The 23,909-nt window shown below is 46.2% G+C and overlaps 1 protein-coding gene across 3 annotated transcripts in view; it reads left to right on the top strand.

Annotated features, from left to right (window-relative positions):
- Nucleotides 1-23,909, top strand: part of RANBP10 (RAN binding protein 10) — a 75,876-nt gene that overhangs the window by 16,619 nt on the left and 35,348 nt on the right. Inside the window, exons 1-2 of one of the 3 annotated variants that reach the window (XM_066242504.1) lie at nt 10,832-10,941; nt 11,155-11,207. In XM_066242504.1, coding sequence (XP_066098601.1) covers nt 10,874-10,941; nt 11,155-11,207 — 121 coding nt within the window. In that variant the 5' untranslated portion in view covers nt 10,832-10,873. Of the gene's footprint in view, nt 1-10,831; nt 10,942-10,979; nt 11,030-11,154; nt 11,208-23,909 lie in introns of those variants that run through there. The other 2 variants (XM_066242505.1, XM_066242501.1) reach the window with 2 other exon arrangements.

Here is a 23,909-nt window from a genome sequence, read left to right as displayed (position 1 = left end):
GCTCTGCCCATCCGGGGTGTTGCTCTGTTGCAACCAGAGCCAGTCTAGCGCCTGAGGCAGAGGCCACAGAGCCATCTTCAGCGCCCGGGCTGACTTTGCTCCAATGGAACCTTGGCTGCAGGAGGGGAGGAGAGAGACAGAGAGGAAGGAGAGGGGGAGGGGTGGAGAAGCAAGTGGGCGCTTCTCCTGTGTGCCCTGGCCAGGAATCGAACCTGAGACTCCTGCATGCCAGGCCGATGCTCTACCACTGAACCAACCGGCCAGGGCCAATACAGTACTGTTTTGATTGCTGTAATTTTATAATGAGTTCTTTTTTTTTTTTTTTACAGGGACAGAGAGAGAGTCAGAGAGAGGGATAGACAGGGACAGACAGGAACGGAGAGAGATGAGAAGCATCAATCATCAGTTTTTTGTTGTGAGACCTTAGTTATTCATTGATTGCTTTCTCGTATGTGCCTTGACCGTGGGCCTTCAGCAGACTGAGTAACTCCTTGCTCGAGCCAGCGACCTTGGGTTCAAGCTGGTGAGGTTTTTGCTCAAGCCAGATGAGCCCATGCTCAAGCTGGTGACCTTGGGGTCTTGAACCTGGGTCCTCTGCATCCCAGTCTGACGCTCTATTCACTGCGCCACTGCCTGGTCAGGCTTATAGTGAGTTCTGTAATCAGAAAGTGTGAATTCTTCAACTTTGTTCTTTTTTAAAAAAATTGTTTTAACAACTTGGGGCCCTTGTAAATTCATATAATTTTGAGGATTGACTTTTCCATTTTGCAGAAAAGACTTTTTCTTTTCTGTTACAGAGAGAGATAGAGACAGAGAAGGACAGACAGGCAGGAAGGGAGAGAGATCTGTTACAGAGAGAGATAGAGACAGAGAAGGACAGACAGGCAGGAAGGGAGAGAGATGGGAAGCATCAATTCTTTGTTGCGGCTTCTTAGTCATTTATTGATTGCTTTCTCATATGTGCCTTGACCAGGGGACTACAGCAGAGCAAGTGACCCCTTGCTCAAGCTAGCAACCTTGGGCTCAAGCCAGCGACCATGGTTCATGTCTGTGATCCCACACTCAGCTGGTGAGCCTGCACTCAAGCCCAATGAGCCTGCGCTCAAGCCAGCAACCTCAGGGTTTTGAACCTGGGTCCTCTGCGTCCCAGTCCGATGCTCTATCTATTGTGCCACCACCTGGTCAGGGAGAAAACACTTTTTTTTTTTTTTTTTTGTATTTTTCCAAAGCTGGAAACGGAGGCAGTCAGACAGACTCTCGCATGTGCCCAACCGGGATCCACCCGGCATGCCCACCAGGGGGCGATGCTCTGCCCATCTTGGGGCGTCGCTCTGCCGCAATCAGAGCCATTCTAGCACCTGAGGCAGAGGCCACAGAGCCATCCTCAGTGCCCGGGCAAACTTTGCTCCAGTGGAGCCTTGGCTGCAGGAGGGGAAGAGAGAGACAGAGAGGAAGGAGAGGGGGAGAGGGTGGAGAAGCGATGGGCGCTTCTCCTGTGTGCCCTGGCTGGGAATCGAACCCGGGACTCCTGCACGCCAGGCCGACGCTCTACCACTGAGTCAACCGGCCAGGGCCAGAAAAGACTTTTAATTTCAGTAGGGATTGTATTCAACCTGTAGATCAGTTTAAAGGGTATTAACAATACTCTCCTTCTTTAATAATATTAAATTTTCTGATCCATGAACATGGGATAGTGTTCCATTTATTTGTGTCTTTAGTTTCTTTTAACAATGTTTTATATATTTTTTGTTTTTTCAGAGAGAGTGAGAGAGAGAGAGGGACAGAGGGACAGACAGGAGCAGACATGTAGGAAGGGAGACAGATGAGAAGCATCAATTTTTTATTGTGGCATCTTAGTTGTTCATTGACTGCTTTCTCATATGTGCCTTGACCAGGGGTCCAGCAGAGCCAGTCACCTTGGGCTTCGAGCCAGTGACCATGGGATCATGTCTGTGATTCCATGCTCAAGCCAGCGACTCTGCGCTCAAGTTGGTGAGCCCGCACTCAACCCGGATGAGCCTGTGCTCAAGCCAGCAACCTTGGGGTTTTGAACCTGGGTCCTCTGTGTCTCAGTCTGAAGCTCTATCCACTGTGCAACCACCTGGTCAGGCTGTTTGTTACTGTTTTATTGAGGGTTTTTGCATCTATATTCATAAAGCAGGTTATGTAATTTTCTTTTCTTTTAATGTCTTCATGGCAACTTTCATTGCTGTTGCAGGGTCTACCCCATCTTGGGCTGGCACCTGGGTATAGCACATTTGCAACAGTAACCAGACATTATTCTGCCAAGAATTGAAGTCTCTAGGTCAGAGCTGAGAAGAAGCTTAGGAGCCCATTAGTCCAATCTTTTCTTGTAGGGAACCTGAGATGTATGGTGAAATCCAAGACCCAAAGTACTGAATTAGGCTGTAGTGTCTGAGACTAGGCTTCAGAGTCTGGGATGTTGTTTCTGGACCCCTGATGTAAAGTATTGCTGTCACTTTAAAACTCTTCAAGTGCTTCTCTTCAGAGGAGGCAAGGGAATTTCAGACTGTTGCCAAAGATGTTCCTTTTGTGGAGTGCTCCAAGTTATCTCTCAGGCCTGGGTGGGGGATTACTGGGTAGGCTTTGTTGTACATCTCTGGAGGGTGTGAGAGTTCAGAGGTCCAGTTTCTAAGGTCCTGTCAGTTGTCCACCACCAGGCGTGCCTGGGTTGTGAAAGAATCTCTATAGTCAGTTGTAGCTGTGCCAATTCTGTGTCATTGCAGCAGGGTCCCGAGTGAGTGCTGTGGGTCGGGCTTGGGATGCTTCTGGTGCCACGTGAACTGGAGCCCCAGCTCCTCTGCTAAGCAGGGACTTTGAACATTTCCTGCTGCATCCAAAGGTGTGTGTTCCTCTGCCCTCCTGTCAAGGCTTAGGGAACTGGTGTGCTGAGGAAGTGACCAGGAAGACCAGGTACCCCAGTGTGTCCCTTTGCTTCTGAAATGGGTGAAGCCAACAATCTCAGTAGGCAGCCATCAGCTGGCTCTTTGAAATGATTTTTCTATGACTATCAAAGTAATTTGTGTTAATTGTGGAAAATCTGGAAAACCAAAGAGAAAAAAAGAACCTAAGCTGATGAGTGTACAGTACTCGCATCTCCGCGTGACTGCAGTGGTTTCAGCAGACAGTTGCTTTTGTGTGGGAGTCAGCAGAGGGGCATGGAGGGTAGCATACTCTGTAGAAGCCACCAGTTCATACTCAAGGCCCCAGTCAGTCCCTCTGCCTGCAGAGGGTGGTGACAGCCTGAGGGTGGACCTCGCTGTTGATCAGCCAAGGGCTTTTGTTGCAACTGCTGCTGCTCCTCCCTCCTGCTTTCTGGTGCATCTCAAACCAGCTTGGCCTAAGCAGCACCCGCTTGCTGCCCTCTTGTCTCTGGAGCCCAACAAAGAGGCAAAGTCTCTTCTAGCTCTAGCTTGCATTGTGGTTTTGGCAGTGAGGTGTAGAAATTGAGAAGGTAGAGGTCAACTCATGCCTCACTGCCACGAAGAGCTCTTCTGGTGTCCCTCTACACTTACTGGCTGTCTCACCTCTCTGACCGATGGTATTTCTTCTCCATTTTGCTGCATTTTGTGAGGGGGTAGAGAATTTTCTAAGCTCCATAGGTACATCCGCTGCTTGAAGAGAGAGCCGCCCTGGTGGAGACGGGACATGTAGGGGAACTTAGCTCGATCTCTTCCAATCACCTGCTTGGGGGTGAGAGCCCTTATTGCCTCACTGCCAGGTGTCCAAGGCAGCCTGTGTGTTAGGTTCGTTTCTCAGCACCGCTTGACCTGTTACCACGGAGGAAGCAAATGCTCACCTCCTTTCAGCTCAGCACTCTCGAGTAAACAGACATTTGTTTTTACATGTCCCAAGGTCCAGACCTTCAAGAATGGCCTACTTTCCTGTATCAGATTCCGATGCTAGAAAAGACTCTAGTGCACGCACTAAGGGATAGTCATCCACCAGCAGCCCTCCCGGCTCTGTGCCCTGCTGCTCTTTTGTCTGGTCCTGTTCATTGGCTGCACTGAGGGCTTTCTGGACTAAACCATGTGATGTGCCCATGGGTGCTGGGTGAACTCAGAGGCAGATGTTAGGTTTGAATCTGGGTTTGTCTGATGCATTTGCTGTGATGCAGGTGTTTTCTGTTCAGATGTTTGTGCATGGTGTAAATGCCAGGGCTCGAGCAGTTCTGGAGAAAGGCTGCTGTTTGCCAACTGACTGGCTAAGCACTTGGGCTCCAGAGGTTCTACATAGGTCTCATGGAATTGCCCTTTTTTTGGTGACTGGTTGTGTTGGGCAGTGTCTCGGGGGCAACTTCTTCCCCACCCAGAAAGTTCACTGTGTTCTAAAGAGTACTTGGCTTTTTCCGTGTCTCTCCATCCCCACTCCTCCTGGCCTTGTCCAGTCCTGTTATCATCCAGTAGATGAGTTTGGTAGCCTCCAGTTTGCCTCTTCAATCAGCTATTAGATTAGCTGCATCCTTTCTAAACCATTTCTGTAGCTTCCCATTGTTCTCCCATGAAGTCCAGACTTCTTAAGCTAGCATGCAGACTGGCTGTGAATAGCCTCTGTTTCCTGCTTCAGCTTTGGCTCTTTTTTGCTCTGCCCAGGCTGTGACCTAGCTACACTGAACTTCTCTCACTTCCTTGACCGTGGGGCTGTTTTCTTGTCTCTGTGCCTCAGCACATTCTGCTGCTTCCTCATGGAGCACACTCCTCTTTTTCCTCTCATTTCCTTTACCAGGTTTTGGCTCACCCTTCGCATGCTCTGGGAATTCCCAGGTCGGTACACCCTGATTCTCTGGCCTGCCCCTGACTTGACACGGAAACTATTGGAGGGCAGGGACTGGATCCAAGCCTCCAGCCTTGTGTCCCCAGTACCATACTGGGCACAGAGGATCTTTGTGGAATGGGTGAATGACTGCATGGGTCTCTATAAAGAGAAAGTTATCACATCTGTTTATCTACTGAATTATTCAACTTTTAGCAAGGACCCAACACCTCCCAACTACCCATTAATTTTCAAGTGCCACCAGAGGTCAAACAGAGGAGCTATAGTATCAGGGTGGCTTCCAAACATCATCCTTCCTGTTCCTTAGATGCAGAGGTACTACTGAATATGTCCAGAGAGCGTTCTTGGGTTTGGTGTTTTTGTTATGTCCCCTCCTTATTGTTTTGCTTCATTCTTGGCAGCCTGATGGAGAGCTGGGACCACACTGGTCCAGAACTTAGCAAAGCACTACACATGTTACTCATGTTGTTGACTGAGAGGGAACTTCAGGTCTGCTTAGATTTTTCTTGAGTGAATGGAGAAGTGAATATCACTTTGCCTGTACATCACTAGATTTGTGGTTGTAAGTCATTTAATCTCATAGTACTAAAGTCAAGTATCAGCAAGGGGGGGAGAATAGAACTAGGGGTGTTGTATCAGAGTTCAGGGCTCAGTTATCTGTCACATAGCTCTGCTATGACCTTATACCAGCTAGAAACTAAGGTTCCCATTGAAGTGTGGCTGAGAGAAAGCCTGTAACTTTGGTGATAATGTTCTTCACCAGCCCACAAGTGTATGAATCTCAGGGATTTGTTGAATGTCCATTACAGAGCACTGCTGTGACTCTGTGCTTTTTCTCTGAGAGCTGGGGGCTTCTTCCTGTTATGGCCCCTTCATCCTGAGGTGGCTGGCAGGCATTGCATCTGTTCTGTCCACTGTGGAATAAGACTTAGGTTGGAGCTTGTAAACTTAGGCTCCATCTTTTGTGCTTGGATATTTGGATTTGGGGGTTGATCTTTGAGGGATATCAGAACTGAATAAGCACATACCCAGGAGCTAGATTTTTGGTTGTTTTGGCCAGAGATGACACTTTGAAAGAGAAGGCAGTAAAAGTATTGTTTCCCTACATCAAGCTGGTGAGCCCACGCTCAAGCTGGCGACCTCAGGGTCACAGGCTGACACTCTACTGTGCCACCGCCTGGTCAGGCTACCAGTACTGTTTTGGTTATTGAAGCTTTGTAGTAAGTTTTGCAATCAGGAAGTGTGAATCCTCCAACTTTATCTTCTCCTTTTTTTCTGTAATCTTTGTTTATTGATTTTAGCAAGAGAGGAAGGGAAAGATAGATAGGAACATCAATCTGTATGTACCCCAGCCAGGGATTGAACCAGCAACCTCTATGCTTCAGGATAATTCTCCAACCAACAAGCCACCTGACAAAGGCTAACTTTTTCAAGATTGTTTTGGCTATTCAGTGTCCCTTGAGATTCCCTGTGGATGACATTGAATCTGTATATATCCTTGGGTAATAATGACATTATTTAAAAAAATTATTATTATTGAGAGGTGTGGAGGTAGTGAGACAGACTCCTGCATGTGCCCTGACCAGGATCCACCTGGCAAGCCCTTACTAGGTGATGCTCTGCCCATCTGGGGCAGCTGCTCCATTTCTTAGCAACCAAACTATTTTAGCACCTGAGGCAAGGCTATGGAGCCATCCTTAGCGCCCTGGGCCAACTCACTGATTAAAGCCATGCCTGCAGGAGGAGAAGAGAGCAGGGGGAAGGGGAGGGGTGGAGAAGCAGATGGTTGCTTCTCCTGTGTGCCCTGACCGAGAATCGAACCAGGGACTTCCACACGCTGGGCTGATGCTCTACCACTGAGCCAACTGGCCATGGCCAGTAACAGTATCTTAACAGTATTAAGTCTTCCAGTCTGTGAACCTGGATGTCTTTTCATTTATTTGTGTCTTTAATTTCAAGTGTTTTCAGTGTACAAGTCTTTCAACTTCTTGGTTAAATTTATTCCTAAGTGTTTTTGATGCTATTATAAACATAATTATTTTCTTAATTTTCTGTATAGATTGTTCAGTGTTAATGTATAGAAACACAACTACTTTTTGTGTGTTTGATTTTTTTTTTTACTTTTTTTTTCCAATTTTTATTTTATTTATTTATTCATTTTAGAGAGGAGAGAGAGAGGGAAATAGAGAGAAAAAGAGAGAGAGAGGATAGACAGAGAGAGAGAAGGGGCTGGAGCTGGAAGCGTCAACTCCCATATGTGCCTTGACCAGGCAAGCCCAGTGTTTCGAACCGGCGACCTCAGCATTTCCAGGTCGACGCTTTATCCACTGCGCCACCACAGGTCAGGCATGTGTGTTTGATTTTTTTTGTGTGTGTAGAATCTTTAAGTTTTCTACATACAGGCTTGTGTCATCTTAAACAGATAGTTTTACTTACTCCTTTCCTATTTGGGTGCCTTTTTCCCCCTTGTCTAATTGCTTTGGCTAGAACTTCCAATACTCTGTTGAATAGAAATGACAAAAACAGGCATCTTGGTATTGTTTCTGCTTTTCCTACCAGTCTCGGTGTGGCTTCTTCAGTGTTCCTTGGTTGAAGAGTCCTCTTAGTTTAGTCCAAAGTTGGTTTTTCCAGATGATAGTTCTTAAAATTAGTTTGTAATCCACTTTGGTTCTGGGAGGTAGATGTTGGTACGTCTGCCTACTCCAGTGCCATCTTGGAAAAGCTGGCATCTTGGTATTGTTATTTTATTTCTTTTTTTGGGTGGGGGACAGAGACAGATAGGGACAGATGGACAGGAAGGGAGAGAGATGAAAAGCATCAATTCTTCGTTGCAGCTCCTTAGTTGTTCATTGATAGCTTTCTCATATGTGCCTTGACTGGGTGGGGGTGGGGGCTTCAGCAGAGTGAGTGACCCCTGGCTCAAGCCAGTGACCTTCTGCTCAAGCCAACAACCTTGGGCTTCAAGCCAGCTAGCTACCTTTGGGCTCAAGCCAGCAACCATGGGGGGGTCATGTCTGTGATCCCATTCTCAAGCCAGCGACCCCGCACTAAAGCTGGTGAGCCTGTGCTCAAGTTGGCGACCTGAGGGTTTTGTACCTGAGTCCTCTGTATCCCTGTCCGACGCTCTATCCACCATGCCACCACCTGGTCAGGCTTGGTCTTGTTCTTGATCTTAGAGGAAAAGTTTTCAGTCTTTCACCATTGATGTTAGTTGTAGGTTTTTCATATATGGCTTTTTTTTTTCATATATGGCTTTTATTGGTTTTCTTTTATATCTAGTTTTTTGAGTATTATGGAGATATAATTTAACATTCTGTACAATTTACCCATTTAAAGTATATAATTTAGTGTTTTTTAGTATAGTTACGGGGTCGGCTTTCTTTACCCTCTTTACTAATCTCTGACTGGTTAGATAGTATTTTTTAAGTGCATGAAGACTTACTGGAAGGTAGAAGGCTGCATCTTTTTTGTAGGTTTAGAACATCAAAGTTTTGGAAAGGACTTAATGTCACTTCGTGTTTGAAGAGTTGGGACTCATTTCCCTTGAACACTGATTCAGCTCTGACCGCATATGAGTAAGCAACTTAGGTTCCTGTGTGGCTGCTCCCTGTGTTATTGACACCTGGAGGTGGCATGATGCCCAAGTATGGGTAGTGGCCTTTTCTGGCTGCTCTACCCTTTGTTCAAACACTCGAATTCTCAAGTTGAACCTGGGGTATGTTTAGCCCCCAGACCATCCACGGGTAAAAACTGCCCTAGCTGTGAGGCAGAGAGTCTGTGGGAAGGTGTTGAAGGCTAGCTGCCAGAGGTTGAAGAAGCTTCCCCTATGGGAGGCTTAAGTAACTTGTGGTTTTTTTTTTGTTTTTTTTTTAATTTTTATTTATTTTTTACAGAGACAGAGAGAGAGTCAGAGAGAGGGAGAGACAGGGACAGACAGACAGGAACAGAGAGAGATGAGAAGCATCAATCATTAGTTTTTCATTGCGCATTGCAACACCTTAGTTGTTCATTGATTGCTCTCTCATACGTGCCTTGACCGCGGGTCTTCAGCAGACTGAGTAACCCCTTGCTGGAGCCAGCGACCTTGGGTTCAAGCTGGTGGGCTTTTCCTCAAACCAGAGGAGCCCGCGCTCAAGCTGGTGACCTCGGGGTCTCGAACCCGGGTCCTCTGCATCCCAGTCCGACGCGCTATCCACTGCGCCACCGCCTGGTCAGGCGTAACTTGTGTTTTGAGCACATGTGCCTTAATAGTTCCATTTCCTTGGAAAGTTACGGACCCAGAACCCAGTTGCTTGGGCTAAGCATATCCTTCCTGAATGACCCTTGACTTTCCCTGTTTGCATTAGCCTTAAGTGGTCAAGGGTCACTCAGGAGCACATATGATCCAAATATAAGCCCTCATCTTAGCAGCAGGGATGGTGTCACACGTGGTGTTGGGTACAGGCCCAGGCCCCTCCCAGCAGGGCAGGATGGTGGTCTGGCATTCAAGTCAGGTAAACGCCTGGCTCTGTTGCACTTGTGTATGTTGATTGATGGCTCTAGGAGAGTTGACCTTGTTTGCTGATTGGTTAGCAGAGGCATTGAAGGGATGGAGACCAGCTTTTGGCAGCCTCTTAAGATGTAAAGTAAGGAAGCTACTTATTTGGGCTGGGTTTTTGTTTTTTTTTTCTGAGAAAATGTGGGAATCCTGCCAGTGGGCTTATGTAGTTTTTGCTCTGAAAGTCCCCTTCTGGCAGGGTGTAGCAGGCAGTTTGTGAGTCTCTGGGCCCTTTGTATCATGATCTCTCTTTGAAGTCTGTTTCTTCTTTCCTTTCCCTCGCCTTCCCTCTCCTTCCCTCTAACCCTTGCAGGCCAACTTACCAGGGCCATATGTTGCCTGGTGCTTTTTCCTGGTTCCTGCCTTCCACGATGTGGTAGCTGGCTGGTTTCAGATGAAGCTGTTTGGGTCACAGCCTTTTCTCCATGCCTGATCCTTTCTTTGGGTGGTAGAGGCTGTTCTCCTAAACTCAGTGGCGCAGCCAGCCAGAGAAGGGCAAAGGGACATTTACTGAAGATGAAGGACTTAAAAGGACAAGAGTGCCATGTTGTGGGGACTCTAGTAGTGTTAGGAAACAGGCACATAGGTGCATGGAGCATGCTGGGAGAGGAAAGGATTACTTATAATAGAAAACAATCAAAATGTAAATGTACAGCTACATGGAAATGGTCAAAATAAGGGAACTCTATGTCAATGCTTTAAAAAATATTTTCTATTGTGTTAAAATGTACATGACATAAAATTTACCAGTTTAGCTGTTTTATTTTAAATTTTTATAGGAGTTTATTTGCAAACTTACAATTGCAGGGAAACAAGCTCTCAAATACTCCACCCATTTTGGCCATTTTTAAGTGTACAGTTCAGTGCATTGAGTACATTCTCATTGTTATGCAACCATAAAGTTATACCTCAGCTCTCCTTTGGTTGGTGTTTTCAGTGTTCTGAGCTCCTCAGCTACCCTTTGACATTCACAGGTAGATGACATGTGAATAAAGGGCATCTTTTGTGGGTTTCTGCTATTTTCCTCTCACAAAATGATGACTTGTTTCTCTCATTCCTAAGTTCTTGGGAAAAGACTGCACCATATCTTTGTACATTACAAACATTTAGACTGAAAAACCTGTTCATTGCCACTTTTGGCCTGCCTTCTCCTGAGTGTCTTTGAGATATCTTTGGCAGATTTGCCCAGCATGGGCCCCACCTTGTGGTGGGTGGCTTAGTTGTTTAGGCATCTGGGGTGGGAGGAGTGAGAGAGTGGGTCTTAGGGGCCTCACACACCACCATCCCCCAGCTTTGGATGGTTGGGGCAGCCATAGGTGATGTATGGGGCGAGGATAATGAGTTTTGAGATGTCCAGAGAAGCTCTGTATAAGATATCCCGCCTGGCTGCGCTTTTTCCATGTCCTGGTTGTTGCTGCAGAGTGCCTTGTCCCTGTGGGGTCAATCTCACGTTTTTCTGCCAAGCACTTTACTGGAATTGAGCTATTTACTTTAGGCTCTTCTAGGGAATAGATTCTGCTGCCTTAGCTGGAGCCAGAAGCCATGGGACTGGAAGCAGTGATTTCAGGAAACTTTCCTTTGAAACTGAAGCCAGTGATTCCTGGTTACAGGTACTACTTCCTGATTCTTCAGCTGCTTAAGGCATTGAGATGATTTCTGTTAGAAAATCAAAATGTAAAGGTTCTCCAAGAACTACTGGTATGTAAACAAGTCTCTACATTCATTACTTTTCCTGTTTTTCTGTCTTACCAAGAAGCATTTGAGAAGGGAAATACATAATCATTTGCTAACCAAAACTTTTGTGTGTATGTGCTTTCTTGAAGGTACATGGGAATAGGACTCTCAGCTCAAGGCGTCAACATGAACAGACTTCCTGGTGAGTCACTGGTTAAGACAACACTTGTTCTGCCCTTCTGATCTATTCTGTGATGAGAGTCATGGCAGCAGTCGAGAGGCTGGAGAGGACTTTGCAACCCAAGCCATTGGGTAGAGTATCCTCAAAAGTGGCCATTGTGCCAGGATGGTGTGGGGTTCCATTCCAACAGTTAATTGGCAAGTGATTGTCATTTATGGAATTTGAACTGTTTGCGGTCAAAACCAAGTGACCTGAACTTGTTCTCAGTGGGGACACACCTCAGTAGCCTTCACTCCCATTGGCCTCTGCTTGGCCAGGCTGGTACTCAGGCATATACGAGGAGTAAGGCTACTGCCAACACTGGCTCCGTTGTTACTTCACCATGTTCAAGATCAAAGTCTGTCTGTGGCCTCCCGTGTGGAACATGGTTGAGGCAATTTTTTTATAAATAGGAGGATGTGCACAAGACTTGATATGAAGGTAGCCCAGAGTTGTGGAATGCTCTGGGCCCTGCAGATGGGACTCCTCTACCACCCAGGCATCCTTTCACCTGTTTTCTGCCCAGTGGTTCATACCCAGTCTTAGGCTGAGCACATTCGAGAGGAGAGGCCCCCCCCACCAGAAGCTGGTAGGTTCTAGAAGATAGTCTTGAGTCCATTTGTCCCTTGAGTGGCAGAAGTGACATGGTACAAGCTGTCCTCACACTATGCTGGAGGCAGGCTTAGTCCTTGTGTTTTTACTCTGGCCCTCTCTACTCTTTGTGTCTGTGACACAGAAGGTGACTGGCTTTTTACAAAGAGGGAACAGCACTTAAACCTTATGTCTTTTCCAGTCTGTTTAATATCAGTTGCAGATTTTTTCAAATACTTGAAATCGAGACTTGCTCAGGAGTCAACTAATTGTCAGGAACCTGACTTTTTTTGTTTTTTTTTATTTGATTCAAGTTAAAACTGGTTGTTTGTTATTAATCAGATTGTGTGTGGCATGTTGGCCTCTGTGTAGCATGTGGCTGTGATTTTTGTTATATAAGCCCCTGGTCTTGGCTGACTAGATGTGTCTATAGTGTCATGAACAAGGAGCTTAAGAAAATAATTTCCCATCAAGGGTAAACTGATTTTTAATTTTTCTCTTGCTCTAAATTTGTGCTCTTTGAATGTTTGCATATTTTAGTGAGGGAAGAAAGATTTTTATAGGCTTGTACTCAAATGATTATTATCAGTTATTGAATGGCACTTTAAGCAACGCTGAACATTAAATAAATTTTGGTTAATCTTCGTTCATTATATTCAGTAAGGAATATTATGCAGCCATAAAAAGCAAGGTTCTTTAGCTATGACTTGAAATAATCTCTAGTATGTACTGTATTAAGTGAAAAATATAAAGCACAGAACACTATAATATGCTACCAAATGTAGAAAAAAAGAGGGAAAATGAACACACACACACACACAAACACACACACACACATATATATATATATGCTTGTACATATGTAGATAGAGTATCTTTGTAAAGCTACAGAAAAATTTGTACTATTGCCTGTCTTTTAAGAAAAGACAGGGTGGCTAGGGACAGGACTGGAAAGGAAATTTTTCACTTTTGAAGCTTTTGAATTTTCTTTCTTGTGAATTCTTCTATTTTAAAGATGTAAGTGACATTAAGACAAAATAAACAAAGTACATGCCCCTGTATCAAGAAGCCCTTACACCTTTTAGGTGGTCTTAGAATGCAGTCTTTTACAAATGTACTAGGCTTGGTATTTTGAGTTCCACTTGCTCATTCTTCTTTAGTAAGAACTGTTTTTTCTTTTCTTTTTCTTTTTTATTTTATTTTATTTTATTTATTCATTTTAGAAAGGAGAGAGAGATGGGGAGAGAGAGAGAGAGAGAGAGAGAGAGAGAGAGGAGAGACAGAAAGAGAAGGGGAGGAGGAGCAGGAAGCATCAACTCCCATATGTGCCTTGACCAGGCAAGCCCAGGGTTTCGAACCGGTGACCTCAGCATTTCCAGGTCGACGCTTTATCCATTGCGCCACCACAGGTTAGGCCTAAACTGTTTTTTCTTGACCCATGAATTAGTAAGGATCTATAGAGTAGAGCAGATGAGGTGGGAGGGGTTCAAGATTCAGGATAACCTGAATCTCTGAGATGGAGCCATCTGGAGCCTAGTCTATTTGCCTTGGTTATAAGATGGCACTTAGTGCCTAACCCAGTGGTTGTCAAAGTGTCTGCCAGTGTGCACTGGTGTGCCCTGGAAGATTTCCAGGTATGCCCTATGGTATTCCAGAGAAATATGTGCCTGTTGGGGACCAAAAACCAACAGGGTTTTTGGAGTTTAGATTTTTGGGGGACAGAGGTGTGGGGAATTGGCTGTAAGCTGACAATCTGCCCAACCCCCCACCTCACTTGCCTGATTAGGTTACAAAAGGCTGTTAAGCTGTGGTGCTGGATTGTTTACACTACCCCCCATGTTCCCCGGAAAGACTGGAGGCAAGTTTCTTCTATCCTTTGTTTGGTGTAAAGTTAAGATGATATGTATGGTGGGGGTTTTCTGCTTAATTAAGAGTAAAAAGAGAGGAATTCTTCAATGTATTGATGAGGAAATGAGAGTTTACTTTTCAAATATATGCCCAAATATTGAAGAAATCACTAGGACACATCAGGCTCATGTTTTTCATAAACACAAGAATGAAAAAACAACACATTTGTGCTGGCACCTGCCAAATTTACTAAATCTTACTAAGAATGTATCTATAGATATAAAAAGATAACTTTTTGTTTTTTTTATTTTTTAACCTCTTTTTTTATGATTTCTAAAAAGCATAACAAAAAATGTAACATAAAAATGTTTTTAATGTCAGAATAAATTTAATTTTGTCATATTTATTTCATTTAATTACCAGAAAAGCACTCTTGGACTTTTTTTCTTTAATATTTGACTTAATTATTTTAACATTTCTCAGAAATTTGTTCATCATGTATCTATAATTATTTGTAGGATTTTAAATGTGCCCCGACTTCAAAAAGTTTGAGAACCACTAGCCTAACCGATGATGGTACAGTGGATAGAGCATCAACCTGGAACACTGAGTCCCAGGTTTAAAACCTCGAGGTCTCTGGCTTGAGCGTGGGCTCACCAGTTTGAGCACGGAGTTGCCGGCCTGAGTGTGGGATCATCAACATGATCTCAGCCTGACCAGGGAGGGGGTGGCGCAGTGGATAGAGCGTCAGACTGGGATGCGGAAGACCCAGGTTCGAGACCCCGAGGTCACCAACTTGAGCGCGGGCTCATCTGGTTTGAGCAAAAGCTCACCAGCTTGGACCCAAGGTCTCTGGCTTGAGCAAGGGGTTATTCGGTCTGCTGAAGGCCCACGGTCAAGGCACATATGAGAAAGCAATCAATGAACAACTAAGATGTCACAACGAAAAACTGATGATTGATGCTCTCATCTCTCTCCGTTCCCGTCTGTCTATCCCTATCTATCCCTCTCTCTGACTCTCTCTCTGTCTCTGTAAAAAAAAACAAAACCAAAAAAAAAAACATGATCCCATAGTCCTTGGCTTGAGCCCAAAGGTTGCTGGCTTGAAGCTCAAACTTGCTGGCTTAAGCAAGGGGTCACTGGCAATGCATATATAAGCAATCAGTGAACAACTAAAGTGCTGCAACTGCAAGTTGATGCTTCTCCTCCCTCTCCCTTGTTTTCTGTCTCTCTCTCTCTCAAAAAAATGGGGCTTAGGGGTGGTCAGAAGCCATCTGCTGGCCATGTGCTTTGAAATTGTTGATGTGAAATTATAGGGAAATCCATTTGGCTCTTGTGAAGTCAGGCCCTGTCCAGGTATAGGGGGTAGACCTATAGGGAGAGAAGGGGCTTGGAAACAATGGATGAGGTGTTCGACCCCACACTTACACATCAGGAGTGTTGGCACCTTTTTCATATCCTCACTGGTGCATATCTTTTTTGGCAAGAGACAGGGCCTCAGTGTTCTGTGGGTATTGCACCTGTCTTCATTTTCAGTCTGCCTGCCAGCTCCTGAGTGTTTTCCTTCCTACAATATCTGATCATCTCCCTGATTTTTTCTTAAGGTGGAAAGCATGAATCAAATTGCATGTAGATATTGATTTTCCGTAGGAAGGATAGATGCTTCTGTCTTTCCCAGAGGATACAGAGTGGGCTCAGCGGCTGGACAGACCTAGCACAGGACAGATATATGGATGGAGGGGAGGACCACTGTTCATGCCAATGCTGGATTTGGAAAATCTGAATACGCATTGCTACTTTCCATTTTCTGGGCTTACTTTAAAAAAAAATATTTGGTGATGAGAAATACATTCTTCAAAACTAGAAATATCATCATTCCTAAACAGTGGGACCTGAAACTACTTTCCTGTATTTCAATGGGGAGGTGAGATGGAGAATGGTAGCAGCTAAAGCCTTCTTGCCAGTTGCTTTTCATTTCCAAGAGGCCCTTATTTGGCTGTACGGTTGGTGGGAAGTTAGTGATCCTGGTGGCCTAGGCTGGGTCTAGAATTTGATATTTTGATTTTAACCTTCAATGAGATGTTTGAGGGTTGATGTATCTTTTGTGTGTGTGTGTGTGAGACAGAGACAGAGAGAGGGACAGATAGGGACAGACAGACAAGAGATAGAGATGAGAAGCATCAATTCTTTGTTGAGGCACCTTAGTTGTTCATTGATTGCTTTCTCATATGTGCCTTGACCGGGGGCTACAGCAGACCTAGTGACCCCTTGCTTGAGCCAGCAACCATGAGCTCAAGCTGGTGAACCCTGCTCAAACCAGATGATCCCGCGGAGGTTTCAAATGTGGGTCCTCCACATCCCAGTCCGATGCTCTATCCACTGTGCCACTGCCTGGTCAGGCTGATGTGTCTTCATCTTTTTTTTTTTTTTTTTTTTTTAACAGAGACAGAGTCAGAGAGAGGGATAGACAGAGACAGACAGACAGGAACGGAGAGATGAGAAGCATCAATCATCAGTTTTTTGTTGCGACACCTTAGTTGTTCATTGACTGCTTTCTCATATGTGCCTTGACTGTGGGCCTTCAGCAGACTGAGTAACCTCTTGCTTGAACCAGTGACCTTGAGTCCAAGCTGGTGAGCTTTGCTCAAACCAGATGAGCTTGCGCTCAAGCTGGCGACCTCAGGGTCTTGAACCTGGGTCCTCCGCATCCCAGTCCGATGCACTATCCACTGCGCCACCACCTGGTCAGGCTGATGTATCTTCTTGATAAATACAGATGTGTTTGGTGGAGGGTAGTGTTTGGGGTGATTATTGCAGCTTCACTGTGGTGTTTGAGCCTGGTGTTGAGGGGCAGTTAGAAGTTTGCCAGGTGGTTCTGGGTGATGGTACAGTAAGACCTGTGAGTCAATCCATTTAAGTTGTTTAGTGTGATAGAATGGCTTCCTAGGGACAGTCAGGATGAGCCAGTTGAGGAAAGAGTCTTGTGTCCCATGTTAAGGACTTGGACTTCTTTATGTAAGCAGTGGTGAGCATAGACCAGATGTGATCAGAGTTGCTAATAAGCAATGGTTCAGGAGTTGCACTAGTGCAGTAGAGGAGGCCTTCCAGAGGGGTCGTTGGTGGGCTAGGGCTCCTGGGAAGTGAGAACTGTAAGAGCTTGAGCATGTCAGGGAACTTCAGGAGATGGTTAAAGAAAGACTCCCTTATCCTGAAATATTTAATTGGAAGCATTTAATCAGAAGTGGACAGTTAAATTTATAAATGCCTATGCGTGTATATTGAGATAACTCAATATATCTGGTTTAGTTGAGAAGAATTCTGCTAAATCATTGGGAGGAGTTCCTTATCTTCTTGGTTGTATATGCAGATGACGTTCTATTTGCATGTTTAAAGAAATTGATCAACGTGACTTGTGGTGGCGCAGTGGATAAAGCATCAACCTGGAAATGCTGAGGAAGCCAGTTCGAAACCCTGAGCTTGCCCGGTCAAGGCACATATGGGAGTTGATGCTTCCTGTTCCTCCCCTCCTTCTCTCTCTGTCTCTCTTCTCTCTCTGTCTCTCTCTCTTCTTTCTAAAAAAAAAAAAAGAATAAAAAAAAAAATAGAATACTTTTTTTTTTTTTTTTTCATTTTTCTGAAGCTGGAAACAGGGAGAGACAGTCAGACAGACTCCCGCATGCGCCCGACCGGGATCCACCCGGCACGCCCACCGGGGGCGACGCTCTGCCCATCCTGGGCGTCACCATGTTGCGACCAGAGCCACTCCAGCGCCTGGGGCAGAGGCCACAGAGCCATCTCCAGCGCCCGGGCCATCTTTGCTCCAATAGAGCCTTGGCTGCGGGAGGGGAAGAGAGAGACAGAGAGGAAAGCGCGGCGGAGGGGTGGAGAAGCAAATGGGCGCTTCTCCTGTGTGCCCTGGCCAGGAATCGAACCCGGGTCCTCCGCATGCTAGGCCGACGCTCTACCGCTGAGCCAACCGGCCAGGGCATAGAATACTTCTTAAAAAAAAAAATAAATTGATCAGTGAATCAATCCATCAGGGCCAGTTGGTCTTTTGGAGAGGACACTGGAGTATACAACTTTGTGTGCACGCGCGTGCGCATGCGCGCGCGCCGCGCGCGCGTGTGTGTGTGTGTGTGTGTGTGTGTGTGTGCGTGTGTGTGTATTTTTCTGAAGTTGGAAACAGGGAGGCAGTCAGACAGACTCCTGCATGCACCCGACCGGAATCCACCTGGCATGCCCACCAGGGGCGATGCTCTGCCCATCTGGGGTGTCGCTCTGTTGCATCCAGAGTCATTCTAGGGCCTGAGGCAGAGGCCATGGAGCCATCCTCAGCACCCGGGCCATTTTGCTCCAGTGGAGCCTCAGCTGCGGGAGGGGAAGAGAGAGACAGAGAGGAAGGAGAGGGGGAGGGGTGGAGAAGCAAATGGGTGCTTCTCCTATGTGCCCTGGCCAGAATCGAACCTGGGACTCCTGCATGCCAGGCTTGCGCTCTACCACTGAGCCAACCAGCCAGGGCTGGAGTATACAACTTTATAGAAGGCTTTCCCTTCCTCTTTTGGTAGCTTGTTCAAATAAATTGTTTCTTGTGGCATCACTTTCAGTATATTATACTTTGGCCATGTTCTCTTAATTTATAGAAAAATAGCTATGATGAATATTATCAAAACCTAAAAAACTTTATTAATTGACCTTTTTGTTTAATGAGTTCATTATGTTAATTTTTTTTTTTTTTTTTTTTTTTTTTTGCATTTCTCTGAAGCTGGAAACAGGGAGAGACAGTCAGACAGACTCCCGCATGCGCCCGACAGGGATCCACCCTGCACGCCCACCAGGGGGCGACGCTCTGCCCATCCTGGGCGTCGCCATATTGCGACCAGAGCCACTCTAGCGCCTGAGGCAGAGGCCACAGAGCCATCCCCAGCGCCCGGGCCATCTTTGCTCCAGTGGAGCCTTGGCTGCGGGAGGGGAAGAGAGAGACAGAGAGGAAGGCGCGGCGGAGGGGTGGAGAAGCAAATGGGCGCTTCTCCTGTGTGCCCTGGCCGGGAGTCGAACCCGGGTCCTCCGCATGCTAGGCCGACGCTCCACCGCTGAGCCAACCGGCCAGGGCCGTGTTAATTTTTAAAAAGATAATGACTACTATTATCAGTCTATTGTTTTCTTAATTTTTAAATTGAGATATAATTAACATACCGCACAATTTACCCCTTTAAAACTGCACAATTCATTGGTTTTAGTATTGTGACAAAGTTGTGCTGCAATCACCTCTCTTAATTCCAGGACATTTTTATCACCCCAAAGAGAAACGCCATACTGTTAGCAGTCTTTTCCTGACTCACCCCTCCCTCTAGACTGTGGAAACTACTAATCTACTTTCTGCCTCAGTGGATTTTTCTCTTCTGGACATTTTGTATTATGGAATCATATAATATGTGGCCTTTTGTGACTGGCTTCTTTTACTTAGCATACTGTTTTTTTTTCTTTTTTTCTTTTTTTGTGAAACGAGACAGGGACAGACAGATAGGAAAGGAGAGAGATGAGAAAGAAGCATCAATTCTTCGTTGTGGCACCTTAGTTGTTCATTGACTGCTTTCTCATATGTGCCTTGATGGGGCAACAGGGGGGCTACAGCAGAGCGAATGATCCCTTGCTCAAGACAGCAACCTTGGACTCAAGCCAGTGACCAGAGGGTCATGTCTATGATTCTGCGCTCAAGCCAGCGACATAGTGCTCAAGCTGGTGAGCCCACACTTAAGCTGGATGAGTCCGTGCTCAAGCCAGTGACCTTGGGGTTTCGAACTTGGGTTCTCCATGTTCCAGTTCGATGCTCTATCCACTGTACCACTGCCTTGTCAGGCTGTGTGTGTGTGTGTGTGTGTGTGTGACAGAGATAGAGAGAGAGACAGAGAGTGGGACAGATAGGGACAGACAGACAGGAAGAGAGAGAGATGAGGAGTTGTTTTTTTTTGGTGTGTGTGTGTGTGTGTGTGTGTGTGTTAGCATAATGTTTTCAAGTCATTGAAGTTGTAGTGTTTATCATAACTTCTTATGGCCAAATTATATTCTATTGCATGTATATATCACATTTTGCTTATCCATGCATCTACTGATGGATATTTGCATTGTTTCTACTGTTTGGCTGTTATGATTGGTGCTATATAAACATTTGTGTATTTTTTTTTATTTTTTAACTAGAGAGACAGACAAACAGAAAGAAAGATGAGAAGCATCAATTAGTAGTTGTGGCACTCTTAGTTGTTCATTGATTGCTTCTCATACTCCAGCTGAGCAGTGACCCCTTGCTCAAGCCAGCAACCTTGGGCTTCAAGCCAGTGACCTTTGGAATCATAGACATGGCCCCATGGTCACACTGAACTTTCCTCTGTACCGTCCACATCTCGACTGGCATGGCCGTGGGCTGCTCCGCTGTATACACGGTGTTATGTCATCTGTGCATGCGCACATGCTGCCACATCATCCTACAGAAACTGGGAGGGTTTTCCTTTTATTTGGTGCAGATTTCACATATCTATCTTTTGTTGCTTTCCTGTGTCTGGTCAAAAGTGCACCATGACTTTACAGACACACTGTATTTTATAGATTTGTTACTAGGGGGCAAAAGTAATTTGTAAATGATATGCTGAGCCAAGGGCTTCGGTTTGGAGGGTTTGAGCATTTGTGGGCCTGCTGACTAGCACTGGGTTGGGGAGATGGTGGAGTGTGTTAGGGAGAGCCACTGAGGATAGTGACTTGCTGAGGTCAGAGGTACAGGGCAGGTGCAAAGAGGCCAGTTAGGCAACTGTCTCAGTGGCCTAGAAGAGAATGGTAGTATCTTGCCTTGAAGTAGAATGATGGGGAGGGGAGGACAGAATTGAGTCCAGTGGGAGGTAATTCGGTTGGGCTTGGTGGGTGATTGGACTGCAAGCTATTGATGGTATGCTGCCTGAGTTTTGCTGACAATCTATTTCAAGAATGCTTTTATTAATAAAATGACCCAGTGATAGCCAACTCGAGTGCCATTAAGAGCAAGAGGGAGAGCTTGAGTTGAGCTACTCTTGTCTCCCTTGTCTGAGTCAGTACAAGAAATAGGATTAATTTAGTAAATTCATCATTGGCCTACCCAGCTAATGCTGTCAAGAAATACCTGCCCTCACCTGACCAGGCGGTTGCGCAGTTGATAGAGCGTCGGACTGGGATGCAGAGGACCAGGGTTCGAGACCCCGAGGTTGCCAGCGGGCTCATCTGGTTTGAGGAAAAGCCCACCAGCTTGAACCCAAGGTCGCTGACTCCAGCAAGGGGTTACTTGGTCTGCTGAAGGCCCGCGGTCAAGGCACGTATGAGAGAGCAATCAATGAACAACTAAGGTGTTGCAATGAGCAATGAAAAACTAATGATTGATGCTTCTCATCTCTCTCCGTTCCTGTCTGTCTGTTCCTGTCTATCCCTCTCTCTGACTCTCTCTCTGTCTCTGTAAAAAATAATAAATAAAAAATCATTAGGGAAAAAAAAAGAAATACCTGGCCTGTCTGACCTGTGGTGGTGCAGGGCTCTCCCCCTGTCTCCTCTAAAATGAATAAATAAATAAAAATAATTTTAAATAACAGTTTAAAAAAAGCTGCTCTCCCATTTTAAAAAGAAATACCTGGCCTTTGGCTTAGTCCTGCCTTAGAAGCCCAAGTGTGGAACTGAAGCCACTTTTCTTATGGTTCTTGATCTGGTTGAGTAAAACTAATAACAGATGATGGCCTGGCCTAAGAGAATCTCTACTATTTTCTTTCTGAAGCAATTGCTTCTTAACTTAGAGGAGTTAACCTTCCTCTTCCTCTTTTCCTCCCTCCTTTTCTCTTCTAGCCTGGGCAACTTGTTTCTCTGGTTTCCTTACCAGAACTTACAGTAGCTGAGTGAAGTGGGTGTGGAGGAGGTGGAGGTAGTCTCACCTTCCTTGAGGGATCCAGAAGACTTTAGTTTGGACTGTGAATGGTTGGCTGTGCTTCGCCAGGCCCTGCAAGTGCAGTTGAAGGGAAGCGGGTTGACCTTCCAGGCATCTCACTCCTCTGTTAGCACTCTTATCTTTGAGTAGGTCACACGTCTGGAAACCTCAGTGCTTTTTGTTAAGGTACAGCAGACAGTGAGCCCACTTGCCCCAAACTGAGGTTATCTTCCTGCAAAAATCAGATCCTCATGTGTTCCCTGTTCTACCCTGGCCCCTAGGTGGGCCTCCTCAGAGTAATCTTATATCTGTTTTCCCCCTCATCCCGTGGTTCTGCCAGTCCCCAAGAGATGATGCTCTAACCAACTGAGCTATCCAGCCAGGGAATCAATTCCATTTTAAAATGGGAAAACTGGGGCCCTGACTGGTTGGCTCAGTGGTGGAGCGTCAGCCTGGCGTGTAGGAGTCCCAGGTTCGATTCCCGGCCAGGGCACACAGGAGAAGCACCCATCTGCCCACCAGGGGGCGACGCTCTGCCCACCAGGGAGCGATGCTCTGCCCCTCCGGGGCGTCGCTCTGTCGCGACCAGAGCCACTCTAGTGCCTGGGGCAGAGGCCAAGGAGCCATCCCCAGCGCCTGGGCCATCTTTGCTCCAATGGAGCCTCGGCTGCAGGAGGGGAAGAGAGACAGAGAGGAAGGAGAGGGGGATGGGTGGAGAAGCAGATGGGCGCTTCTCCTGTGTGCCCTGGCCGGGAATCGAACCCTGGACTTCTGCACGCCAGGCCGACGCTCTACCATTGAGCCAATCGGCCAGGGCCTGGACCACATCTTTTTATCATCATGCTCCCATAGTGAGCACAGATGCACTTGGGCTGTGGGAAGTGGCCTTTCCTGCATTTTGCTGTGCTCAGTGCAGTGGCTTCAGCAAGCCAAGTGTGGTGGAACCAGTCTTGAGTCATCTTCAGTCAGGTCTCCACTGGCCCATAGCCTGCCTTCAGCCAGAAACCTTCATTTAGAGCTCAGCCTCCCCTCACTGCCTTAATGATTGTGGTGCTGATTGTGTGTGAGGTCTCTGTCATCTCCTTCTACTTGTAGGCGGAATGACTATTCCTCCTTTTCTGTGTGTCAAGGCTCATTGTTGTTTAACCAACTACTGGCTCACATTGGTCACAGGAAGAAATACCTCTAGGACTATGGTTAATAATATGGACTCTGAAGCCACACTGTCTGCATTTGCATCCTGGTAGCTCTGTTACCTGGAGAAAGTTACTTTTTTAAGAAAATTAAGTGAGAAGTAAGGAGGCAGATGGACAGACTCCTGCATATGCCCCAACCAGGATCCACCTGGCAAGCCCCCAATGGGGTGACGCTGTGCCCAACTGGGGCCATTGCTCTGTTGCTCAGCAACTGAGCTTTTTTAGCACCTGAGATGAGGCTATGCAACCATCCTCAGCACCAAGGGCTGACTTGCTCAAACCATTTGAGCCATGGCTGTGGGAGAGGAAGAGAGAGAGGAGGAACGGTGGATAAGCAGATGGTTGCTTCTCCTGTGTGCCTGACCAGGAGTCGAAACCAGGACTACCACAGACCAGGCCGACACTACCACTAAGCCAACTGGCCAGGGCCGCAAGTTACTTCTTTGTGCTTTGGTTTCTCATTTTATTTATTTATTTTTAATTTTATTTATTGATATATATATATTTTTTTTTTTAGAGAGAGAAAGAAACAAACAAAGAAAGAAGGACAGATGTGGGAAGCATCAACTCATAGTAGTTGCTTCCTGTATATGCCTTGACTGGGCAAGCCCAGGGTTTTTGAACCAGCAACCTCAGTGTTTCAGATAGATGCATTATCCATTGCGCCACCACAGGCCAGGCCCCATTTTATTTATTGATTTAGAGAGAGGAAGGAAAGAGAGAGACATCAACTTGTTTGTTCCACCTATCCATGCATTCATTGGTTGATTCCCTTATGTACCCTGATCAAGGATTGAACCTGCAACTTTAGCATATTGGGATGATTCCTCCCCCAACAAACTGAGCTACCTTGCCAGGATCCAGTTTTCCCGTTTTATTGTATTTTTAAAATTTTTTTATTTTTCTGAAGTTGGAAACGGGGAGGCAGTCAGACAGACTCCCGCATGCGCCCAACCGGGATCCACCCAGCATGCCCACCAGGGGGCGATGCTCTGCCCATCTGGGGCATCACTCTGTTGCAACCAGAGCCACTCTAGCGCCTGAAGCAGAGGCCACAGCCATCCTCAGCGCCTGGGCCAACCTTGCTCCAGTGGAGCCTTGGCTGCGGGAGGGGAAGAG

This window comes from Saccopteryx bilineata, chromosome 9 (genome assembly GCF_036850765.1).
Source record: "Saccopteryx bilineata isolate mSacBil1 chromosome 9, mSacBil1_pri_phased_curated, whole genome shotgun sequence".
In the NCBI taxonomy this organism is placed as follows: Eukaryota; Metazoa; Chordata; class Mammalia; order Chiroptera; family Emballonuridae; genus Saccopteryx; species Saccopteryx bilineata.
Note: the sequence above shows the minus strand (reverse complement) of the source record. Positions and strands in the feature narration are given on the sequence as shown.